We start from the raw sequence: 11,227 nt of genomic DNA, 5'->3' as shown, positions 1-11,227 counted from the left end.
TTCCTGTTGAGAAGTTGTTTAAAAAAACCTCTGATGGGAGGTTGCGTGAATGTTAAATAGCAGTGTCCTGAGTTGTTTTAAAATATCCTCCAGTAGGAGGTTGCGTGGATATTTTTTACTCCGTTGTAAATCTAGGCGGCTCCGAGGGAGCACAGAAATATGCTGCTACTATCTTCCAGTATTCCTAATTAATGGCCCCTATGCCCCTGAAAATAATCAATAATATTTCTAAACCACTGACTACCCTAAAAGAGTGGGTAAAAACCGTGATAAATCTTGTAAACGTCACTTTTTCTCTTTTCTCTTGTCTTTACAAAAAATATGTTAATATAAGTAGTATTTATTTTTATACACTTTACAAACCTCAGATGTCAGGGGGGGTGGTTTAAAAGAAATTCGGGGATCTTTAAAATTTATATAATTTCAAATTTTTTGGCAGTAAACCATTCCTGGCGGTTTTATAACATAACGCTTCTTTATAGTGCTGTACATAGTTAGTATATATTTATGTATATATAAAGACATTCATGTACATGCTTATATGCATTATTCATGTACATATACTGTACAAGGATATATGAAATATCAATTGACAGAAAATTGTGTCTATTTATTTTAGATCATTCAACCCTGTACAGCTAACAATATTTATGTACACTGTACAGCACTAAACAATAAACAGTACATTACAATTTAAAATTTTAACGGAAATCATTTCACTAGCGGCATGCATAAGGCAACCAGTGTAAAAAGAATAGTTACTACGTAACTAAACACAAACAGACAATAACTTAGGTAGAAATATCATTGCTTTCAATTCTAGGTGTGAAAGTAAACATATGTATACATAGTGCAGAAACTTTTACAGTGTACACTAAATAATTCTCATCCTAAAATTGCTCAAAAACGATATTCATGATTAACAAGTCTGTGAAAATTCCTAGTTACCTTACGTGGTAATTTAAAAAGTGAAAATATTTACTTTTTATAAATAACAAGAAACAGTTCAGAACTTCAGGTACAGCTGTAAAAACAGTTAAATCATTTTGGTTTCAGTTTTTTTAAATATAAAATTTTAAATTTTCTACTTGAGTTATAAATAAAAATGTTGAAGACTATTCTTATAATATTCATAATTTACTAAATTTTAACTTTTAGCACTGGGGTTAGATTTAAAATATACAGAACATTTGACAATAATATTAACATGTTCGAAATTTCCTTCGCTCGATAAATTAGTTTATTTTTTTGGACATTGAAACACTTTTAGACTTTTGAGCTTAAATAGAAATAAATTGCATTTCAAATGACTTTTGTTTTAATCCTTTGAGGTTTAATCACCCCTGAAATACTTTCACAAGGCAGTTTATTTTTTCATTTTTTAAATCAAAAAGTTAGATTATACTTTATAAATAATGTTTTTCTTTGTTGATATGAAGAGATACACATGTTTTAGATTTGCAAATTTTAGTGGGAATATTTACAGTGGGATGAAATTTAGGCTTCTTTGGGGATAAATTTTGTAGAAATAATCATAATCTTTAATGATGCTTTTTTAATGGACCATACATATGTGTTCTGAATCTTATTGGAGGTGGACCATTGACATATCTGAGGACGTGTGGACCAATATTGGAGGTGGACCATTGATATATCTACTGACGTGTGGACCAATATTGGAGGTGGACCATTGATATATCTGAGGTGTGGACCAATATTGGAGGTGGATCATTGATATATCTTAGGTGTGGACCAATATTATATTGGAGGAGGACCATTGATATATCTAAGGTGTGGACCAATATTATATTGGAGGTGGACCATTGATATATCTAAGGTGTGGACCAAATGAAAGATTTGAGTAGGTATCGCAACACCTAGGTTCCATAACCCAGGCTATAAGTAGGACTAGGAGAAGAAGTAGGTTTATTATTACAGCAAACCTTCCAACCCTTCTCATCCGTGACGCATCAACCTTTGGACTTTTCTTTATTCTGCCATCTTCGATACAAACCTCCATCTTCTCCTTCCCAGCCTCTTTTCGTTCGTTTACCCCCTCCAGCCTTCCTACCCGGCCCTTCTTTATCCTGAGTGTTCTATACACCCTCTTGAGCTGGTTTAGCTCCACCTGGGTTGAATGTAGTGTTGATGTTATGAGCTGAAGAGCTTCACAATCTGGAGGTAAAGTTTCCTCGAGGCTAACGGCAAGCAACCGTAATCTGCAATTAAGATTGTTTTTATCTTGAATAAAAAAATATCAATATTAGTATTGCAAAGTAAGTTAGTAACGGTTAACGAATTGTAAGCGTAATTTCAAGTGAACCTCCATGCAAAGATGACAACAACAGTTAAGTCAAATTCATTTCAAGAACCGTCAAGAGCCTACATGTAACCAACCAGAGCTGTACAGTACACATATAGATTATACCATGCAAAACGGGACTGTACACCAAATGAACCAGCTTATACTATGTAAAACGAGACTGTACACCAAATGAACCAGCTTATACTATGTAAAACGAGACTGTACACCAAATGAACCAGCGCCCTCTAGGTAAATTCTAGTGTGTAACGCTATGTCTGATCAAGCATGAATTAATTAAACATCGATGTTTTGTTTATTCTAACCGTTCATTCTCATTTGTGGTTTCCCTGAAAAGATGACTTACGCATTTCTTGCTTTGAGAAACAATTAAAATGATATAAGAATTAATACTTTTCGAGTCAAACAAATGACAGTATCTTCCGCATTATTAATCAATTTATAGTTTCAAGGGTATGGTTGTGAACCCTTGCAAACTTTGCATGGAAGGTCCTTGGACATATACGCTTACAATTATACAATCCCTTAATGTAACACATAAATACACAAATAAATGAATCAATGAATGATTAATAACCTGTTAAATTTCTCTTCTCTGGCCGGTATATCCTGCTCTGAAACCTCATAGCTATCACTGATCCCAGAATCTCCTGTAATAAAAAATATAATTTTAAATCTGAACATTCAATGCAAAACGTCACTTTTACATGTTAACATATTCTCAATATGGAAGATTATTTTCTACGCATGACAAAACTTTTTCTTCTTCATAATTACGTTGATTACGTCCTGAAAAACCCCTTTTGGTTCTTTTCTAAAAGTATTATTTGACCAAAGCTGTTAGCCAAGACTTGTGCTCTCCTGCGAACAGGAATACTAACTGAGCCTTGCAAATGACCGATATGTTTAGATAACCCTGCGAATACGAATGCTAAGTGAGTCCAAGCAAATGACAATTGACAGGTAGCTTTGAAATGACAATTGACAATGACAATGTTTGAAAGATATTTTAGATAAAATTACCACAAAGTTTTTTTTCTAAAAGTGTTGGTAACTTTTACCAGACATGAATCATATTGGAAATAAAGGGTTACCTGAGGAAGAATGTTTACTTCGTCGTCGTCTGCTCTTCTTGAGGTTTGCTACGTCTTTGCTGAGTGATGCTCTAAGCTCCAGGAGTTCAGTTTCAAAACTACTCAATCTTCTTAGGGAGTCCTGCACAATAGGGTATTTTTTATATAAATATTACTAACTATATTACTTTCTTGACCGTTCTTTTTTGATAATCATTGATGATGCTCTTTTGATCACACTTATCAAGGACGCTCTATTGAGGACACACATTGAGAAAACGCTATTGAGAACACACATCAAGGGCACCCTTAATCTATTGAGGACAATCTATTGATAAAACACATTGAGGACACTCTTTTGATGACGCTCTATTGGTGAGGAAACACATTAAGGACACCCCATTGAAAACACACATTGAGGACACCCTCTATTGAGGATGCTCTATTGTGGACGATCTATTCAGAACGATCTATTGAGGACGATCTGTTGAAGACGATCTGTTGAAGACGATCTATTGAGGACGATCTATTGAGGACGATCTATTGAGGACGATCTATTGAGGACATTCTTTTGATGAAACACATTGACGATACTCTTTTGATGACGCTCTATTGAGGACACACATTGAGGACACTCTTTTGAGAACACACATTAAGGACACCCTATTGAGAACACACATTGAGGACACACTCTGTAGAGGACACTCTATAGAGGACGCATAATAGTGATATATTTAAACCTACTTGTGTTCTGGAGAGCCCCCCAGCAATCTTATGATGTGCATTATCCCACAGAGTATAGAGATGAACAACTTGTCCCTGAAGTTCTTTAGCCTGCAGCAGTCCTCCCTACCAATAGAAAATATACATTGCACATTTTTTAGGATTTTACACCCCCGCTCTTTTTTAAACAAAGTCGATTTGTCTTTCTTGCTCAAAAGATCGCAGAAAAATTCAACTTTCTGTCAATTTTGGCAAAAAAACATTTGCTAATTTATAAACCGTTTATAAAAAGGGTACAGTACTGCAGTTTCTGGGAGAAATGTAAACAAACGCAGTATTGTTCAGTAGTTTGTTAGCGTTGTCTATTTTCTTCCGGACACTGCAGTACATTTGTTGAGAAAGTGAATTTACCTGAGGTAGATCTGGTTGGTTGAGCCGGGAGGAGGTTGTAGCTGGGCCGGGAAACCTAGGGGACCTCGTTGATATCTCCGCCAGTAGGTTGTGAACTGACAAGTTTAACTGGAACAACGTTGTTTTGAAGGTGGACAACTCAGACATACCCTCCTTGAACATAACACGATTAAGACAAGAAAATTTAATATTTTTCTCAAGAAAGAATAATTTTTACAATAAAGTCCAATTTTTATATTAAACATTGTTTATATTTGAGATTTGATGATTTTGCAAGCTTGATATAAAAAAACCAAAAATCTACGAACAATCATTTTTTTAAGAAAAATAAATACAACACATGCAAAATATTGAGATGTCAGCAATTTGTATCAATGCACATGTGCTGACCTAATAATATTTTTACACACATCTTGAATTCTAAAGTATGTAGAAGAACTCTTGATTATTTGTATGATAATGAAGTATTTATGAATTGGTTTTCTATTTGAACGTATATATGATAATCTAAAGTTCTCCGATCATTGATTGTTTTTAAATTAATCTTGATTGAATTTTACCGACTATGCTTAAAAGTTCAAAGCTCAGGGAGGAGAAAGGGGGAGGGGCGTCCTATATCTAACCCCTGTCAATGGTTTTGTAGGATTTGAACCCCTGACCCCAAGAAGTAGGCTTGGTTGCAACTGCTGAGCTAATGGTTCCCTTGAATAGAGGCAAGGTTCAATAAGTAATGATGAAAAATGTCTTTATTTAAATATTCAAACATCCATGCATAACTTTAGGTTCTACGTTCAATAAAAATTATTCTGGTCAGACTAAACGCCAATAAATAATGTTTTCAACGATTTTGATTATTTATGCTTGTGTTCGTACTCATACAACTTTTGTGTTCATTGAGTACTTGTTAATTTAATATACAGACAGTACTGGCAAGTTACTGTTCGTTTTTGTCTGATATCTGAATATTCAGTTTAATAAACAACCATAACAACTTACAAAGATTATTCCATTTGGTTGATGCATCTAATTCACGAATTTGTCCGTTTTTCTTTTTTGTTTGTTTTAATTGGTGTTTTATTTTTCGTTTAGATATTTTTTTTTTTGTTGTATTTAGATATAATAGAACATGGGTACTGCATGACAGATAGCCAGAAATTACTACTTTTTGTATGTTTATGTACCTTGAGTGTTTGAATCCTGTTTTCTAGTGTACTCTGAGAACCAGGTTCAAGATTTACAACCTCATCCCGATCATACACAGGATCCTCTACACGCTCCAGTAGCATACTCAGGTCCATCCTAGGAATTAATTCTTCCTTTCACTCTTCCCTTTATCCTTCCTTTCATTCATCTTTTCATCCTTCCTTTCGTCCTTCCTTCCTTTCATTCATCTATACTTTCTCTGAGATTTTTATTTATCTAAATACCTGAACTGATCTATATCTACTCTGAGATTATTATATATCTTTATACCTGAACTGATCTATATCTACTCTGAGATTATTATATATCTTTATACCTGAACTGATCTATATCTACTCTGAGATTATTATATATCTTTATACCTGAACTGATCTATATCTACTCTGAGATTACTATATATCTCTATACCTGAACTGAACTATATCTAATCTGAGATTATTATATATCTCTATACCTGAACTGATCTATATCTACTCTTAGATTATTATATATCTCTGTACCTGAACTGATTTATATCTACTCTGAGATTATTATATATCTCTATACCTGAACTGATCTATATCTACTCTGAGATTACTATATATCTCTATACCTGAACTGATCTATATCTACTCTGAGATTATTATATATCTGTGCTTGATGAACATTGTCTTCAATCCTTTCTCTCATACGGTTCCATCGGTTCAGCAGTACTACAAATAAATATATTTATAAAAAGGATTGTTTTACAAATAACTAATTGGTCGGTCTTTTAAAAGTTTCATTAAACTAATAAAATAGAAAATCGACCATAGCTATCTTGAAAGTGATCAATCTTTTTTATTTTCTTGATCCCATTTTTTTTTGCAGAAATCCACGGGACACTTTCCGGGAAAGTTTTTAAAAAGTTATAGCTTTTCGTCAATACCTTTATCAAGGTTTAATAAGCATCGTTTGCAATGTTTGAATAACAAGACAATACAAATTAAGTTGACTGTTCCTTTAAAACTTTGTTGTGAAAAGTTTATTTATAAACTTTAAATATTTACACGATCAATGAGATAGATGATATGATAATAATCCAAATAAAATCATAAATAAATAAAATATGTTTATAATTCATTAAAGACAGAAATTGACAGATTTACGACCAATAAAATCTACTGGCTGAAACTAAATATAAACAAATTCCAATAAAGCATTTAGTTGGTTTCTTTAAATCGGCTGGGTTACATAGAATCAATATTGATATTATTCTTTCTGTTTTGTTACAAAACACGATACAACATATAACAAGGGTGTAGTCGATGAAATATTTTTTTTTTCTAAAATACCGCTTTAACCTTCAAACGCGGCACTAATAATTAAATTCGAAAATGTGCTCGGTCTCCTTTTCAAAGATTTTTAAAGGATATTCAAATTATAATTTTATGTTTACGCTTTATACGGTAGAATAGAAAAAATTTCACATTTTCAATGATAGAATTGAGCATTTTTAAAATCAAAAGACGAAAAAAGATTTAAAATGTTTTTGAAAATCTTTTGAAAAGGGACAGACTACATTTTGAGTACATTTTGAAGGCAAAAACGATATATTAGAATAAAATGTTTCAACGACGACCCCCCAATTTATGGACATTTTACCTACTAGGCTCATATTGTAGTAGAATAAAACGACGTCAAGTGGGTGAAAACGCAATTAATATCTTAGGAAATGGGACCGAGCACATTTTCGAATATTATACCTAATTTTGGAGGTTAAACGGCACTTTAGAGAAAAAAATGTCATGCAATTATACCTCCAAGAAGCCCTTTTTAACACAAAACAATGTTGTTTACTAGGCTAAAAAGCCTAAACACACTTTTTTCAGAGACACCCTGTAGATCACAAAAATTCAGACTTCTGTGATAATTTGCAAGGAGAATTGAATAGAAGGAGGGGGCGATAGGGTTTCCGTACACTTTGCTGTGACGTTTTTGGACTGCTGAAGAACTAGTTTTTGCTTAACAACAATAATAAAGATTGTAAACAATAACACAAATGATAAACAGACATCTGGCATCTCTGCCGTGTTAGATGAACATTCACCGTATACTAACTTACATATAGATACTAGTTCAGCCTATAATAATAGATTGGATGAGTTCTACCAGCATATTAATATTCTCTCCACATATAGATACTAGTTCAGCCTACAATAATAGATTGGATGTTATTGGATATTATTTTAATTTATTATTATATTAAAAATTTGAAACCCTGGGCAAATTTTAAAGTATCTTTGTCAATTTAAAAAAAATAGCAGACCACATTTAGAAAATCTTAGAACTAATAATAGGTTTTGCAGTGTATTGTTTTAAATGGAAGGTTGCGTTCAGATGTAGTTTAGTTTATAGCATTGCAATTGTTTAATATATGTTCAGAAGGTAATTAAACTGAATGAAGCAGGAAGAGAGAAAACGATTAACTCTTTACATTCTAATTTCCTTTAAACTTGAAAAAGTAATGAGCAACCTTGTATTTCAACTAAGGAAGAAATAAAACTGATTTTTACGTAAAAGAAGCGTTTTTTGATTATCTCGAATTCCCACAATTTATATGCTTTTCAAAGAATCTATTTTGTTGTACTTTTAAGTCTTACATATTGTATGTACTGTGTTTGATGAAGGTATCCAGTACAATGTAGTTCACATGTTCTACTCTCTACTGTACTGTACTCTCTCCCACTCTCGTTCAGTACACTGTACACCTCGCTGTACTCTGTATCAGACCCAGATCCTGTACCGCGTACTGCTCCCTGAAATAAATTAGTTGTTGCAGTATAGTTGCAATTCCAGTACATACAGGGTGCCCCACTAATTATGACAGTCACGAAAAGATCGTCTTTAATATTGGAAAGTGTTTGCGGCATTGATTTTTCAACCTAATGTAACCCCAATATAATTCTTGAAACAAAAATCATGAAATAATCCCAGTCTTTCGTGCTTTTAAAAATAGCCTTATAACCAAATAGTCTTAACATTGGACTTCGTCTTTAACATTTCTAAAGTCGTTCTAAAGTCGTTCTAAAGTCGTTTCTTAATTGATTGTCATTTTTACTAGAATACCAGAGCAAAATTCATTTTCAGACAATAATTTACAGGCACAATTTCTGAAATGTTTCACTGTGATGAAAGCTGAATGCGTAAATGATTGATTGAATAAAAACAATTGCATTAGATTAGAATTTGCAAAATATTGCACAATCTTCGACAATATTTGCATATAATCAATCATATTGTCTGATATTCAATTCTAGACAGCTGAAACTATTGCAAAAATAGTGAACAATATTAACTAAAAAAAGCAGTACGGACTTCGAGTTAAATTCGATTTTAGTCTTATTATGTATCATAATTCAGTAACTTTTTTTCAATTGAAAAAGCACAGTTTAAATGTAAAGAAACATATATAAACGGATATAGTTATAGACATGAGTCCTATTGATAAAGTTCCATGTACGTCTATAAACAATGTTTTTACACAAAATATAAATGCAATGATGCGTAGAAAAGATAATGGAAGAAATTATGATAATATATTAAAGAATCCTTTATATATTCATGTTCATGACAAATATACCAAGAAGAGAAGATAAATGAATAAATATATTCACAGATAAAGTATTTATGTATATATAAATTGATATATATAGATATATATACATAGAAGTATGCTGTAAAGTAAACTGTAAAGTGAACTGTAAGTGTACTGTAAAGTGTACTGTAAAGTGTACTGTAAAGTGTACTGTAAAGTTTACTGTAAAGTGTACTGTAAAGTGCACTGTAAAGTGTACTGTAAAGTGTAATGTAAAGTGTGCTGTAAAGTGTACTGTAAAGTTTACTGTAAAGTGTACTGTAAAGTGTACTGTAAAGTGTACTGTAAAGTGTACTGTAAAGTTTACTGTAAAGTGTACTGTAAAATGTAATGTAAGTTGTACTGTAAAGTGTACTGTAAAGTGTACTGTAAAGTGTACTGTAAAGTGTACTGTAAAGTGTACTTTAAAGTGAACTGTAAAGTGTACTGTAATGTGTACTGTAAAGTGTACTGTAAAGTGTAATGTAAAGTGTACTGTAAAGTGTACTGTAAAGTGTACTGTAAAGTGTACTGTAAAGTGTACTTTAAAGTGTACTGTAAAGTGTACTGTAAAATGTACTTTAAAATGTACTGTAAAGTGTACTGTAAAATATACTGTAAAGAGTACCGTAAAGTGTACTGAAAAATGTACTGTAAGTTGTACTGTAAACTGACCTTTAAAGTGTTTTGTAAAAAATACTGCAAAATATACTGTAAAATATACTGCTAACTGTACTGTAAATCCTACTGTTAAAAGTTAGTAAAAAATTTATTTAAAGTGTATTAAAAAGGTGTACTGTTAAGTATACTGTGAAATGTACTGTGAAATAATACCCTTTGTTTTTTTCTTCTTCTTCTCTGAGTTCTGCTTGAAATACTGCTCTGGCTGCTGGACAAGCTGGAGATGTAATTCCTTAATATTAATATGAACAGCTTTTCATTTGAGATTTTAATTTGTACATGTATAACATTAGTGAGGTAGGTAAGTAAGTAGGTAGGCAGTTACGTCTGATAGAAAGGTAGGTATGTAGCTAGGTAGCTAGTTAAGTAAGAGGTAAGTAGATTGGTGGAAAGGCACGTAGGTCGATAGGTTCGTAGGTAGGATAAAAAACTCCTGGCTAAAAAGACAGATACGATAGATTTACGATAGATATGATACGTAGATAGTTGTTAGATAGATAGATAGAAATATTGATAGTTATATAGAAAAATATATAGATATATAAATAGCAAGATAGATGGATAGATAGATAAATATAAAGTTTGATAGATAGATATAAAGGTTGATAGATAGATAGATATTTACCTGTAATCGTCTCCAAAAGAAAGAAGATTTCTTGCTCGTTCCTCATCTAGGCTCTCCTCATAGTGGTACTCAGAAACCAGAGACTCCTGGACAGTGTACAGTTTATTTTATGTCCAGTGTACATGTACAGTTCATTATATGTACAGTGTACATACACAGCTAGTTTACTATTGATATTTATGATGTCCGTTCATTGAAGTAAGTTTACAGTGTATAAATACAGTTTATTGTATACGAACAGTATATGTGCAATTTACTAAATGTAAAGTGTACAGTTAATATTATGTACAGTGTACATGTAAATTTTATTGGAAGTGCAGTGAACCAGTAAAATTCATTGTATGTACAGTGCAAAGTGCATAAAGTGAACTGTATGTACAAAATCTACAGTAATATTTGTAACTTGTATATCTCCCTCCCTTCAACTGTATCATAACAAACTGTACAGTGTACAGAAATATGAAAATATTTGTCCAACCTTATCCCCCTTTCTTGTATAGCCTGTCAAGTTCAGAAGGCCCCTTACCCCCCCCCCCTTAAATATCCCCTTAGACCTGTTATAATATAAACAGATATATGATATTTTAACACCT

At 32.4% G+C, this 11,227-nt stretch overlaps 1 protein-coding gene and 1 long non-coding RNA gene across 4 annotated transcripts; both read right to left on the bottom strand.

The window, feature by feature from the left end:
* Window positions 1-324: 324 nt before the first annotated feature.
* LOC111711971 (uncharacterized) lies at window positions 325-6,450 on the bottom strand. 3 transcript variants are annotated; one of them, XM_023486466.1, is made up of 8 exons: window positions 6,326-6,450; window positions 5,712-5,829; window positions 4,531-4,683; window positions 4,141-4,245; window positions 3,418-3,538; window positions 2,901-2,973; window positions 1,846-2,219; window positions 325-1,799 (listed from the first exon to the last, which is right to left on the bottom strand). In XM_023486466.1, the coding sequence occupies exons 1-8, from the start codon at window positions 6,400-6,402 to the stop codon at window positions 1,759-1,761; spliced, it is 1,062 nt and encodes a 353-aa protein (XP_023342234.1). In that variant the 5' UTR covers window positions 6,403-6,450; the 3' UTR covers window positions 325-1,758. The 3 variants fall into 3 exon arrangements, with proteins under 3 accessions (XP_023342234.1, XP_023342236.1, XP_023342235.1); XM_023486468.1 differs by lacking the exon at window positions 6,326-6,450 and adding an exon at window positions 6,188-6,291 and having other exon boundaries at window positions 325-2,219; XM_023486467.1 differs by lacking the exon at window positions 6,326-6,450 and adding an exon at window positions 5,958-6,137 and having other exon boundaries at window positions 325-2,219.
* A 1,373-nt stretch (window positions 6,451-7,823) lies between these two features.
* On the bottom strand, window positions 7,824-10,742 carry LOC111711970 (uncharacterized). The gene is made up of 4 exons (XR_002767356.1): window positions 10,635-10,742; window positions 10,163-10,241; window positions 8,355-8,510; window positions 7,824-7,905 (listed from the first exon to the last, which is right to left on the bottom strand). It is a non-coding gene; the product is annotated as an uncharacterized LOC111711970 (long non-coding RNA).
* Window positions 10,743-11,227: the final 485 nt, after the last annotated feature.

This window comes from Eurytemora carolleeae, unplaced genomic scaffold (assembly GCF_000591075.1).
Source record: "Eurytemora carolleeae unplaced genomic scaffold, Eaff_2.0 scaffold209, whole genome shotgun sequence".
NCBI lineage: Eukaryota > Metazoa > Arthropoda > Copepoda > Calanoida > Temoridae > Eurytemora > Eurytemora carolleeae.
This window is presented reverse-complemented; position numbering and strand designations above follow the sequence as displayed.

Coding starts and splice junctions, on each gene's coding strand:
- LOC111711971 (XM_023486466.1), bottom strand. CDS start 6,402: ATGAGAGAAAGGATTGAAGACAATGTTCATCAAGCACAGATATATAAT. Junction 3,539..4,140: donor GGGGGCTCTCCAGAACACAA/GTAGGTTTAAAT, acceptor CCTATTGTGCAG/GACTCCCTAAGAAGATTGAG. Junction 2,220..2,900: donor AGAGAAGAGAAATTTAACAG/GTTATTAATCAT, acceptor TCTTAATTGCAG/ATTACGGTTGCTTGCCGTTA.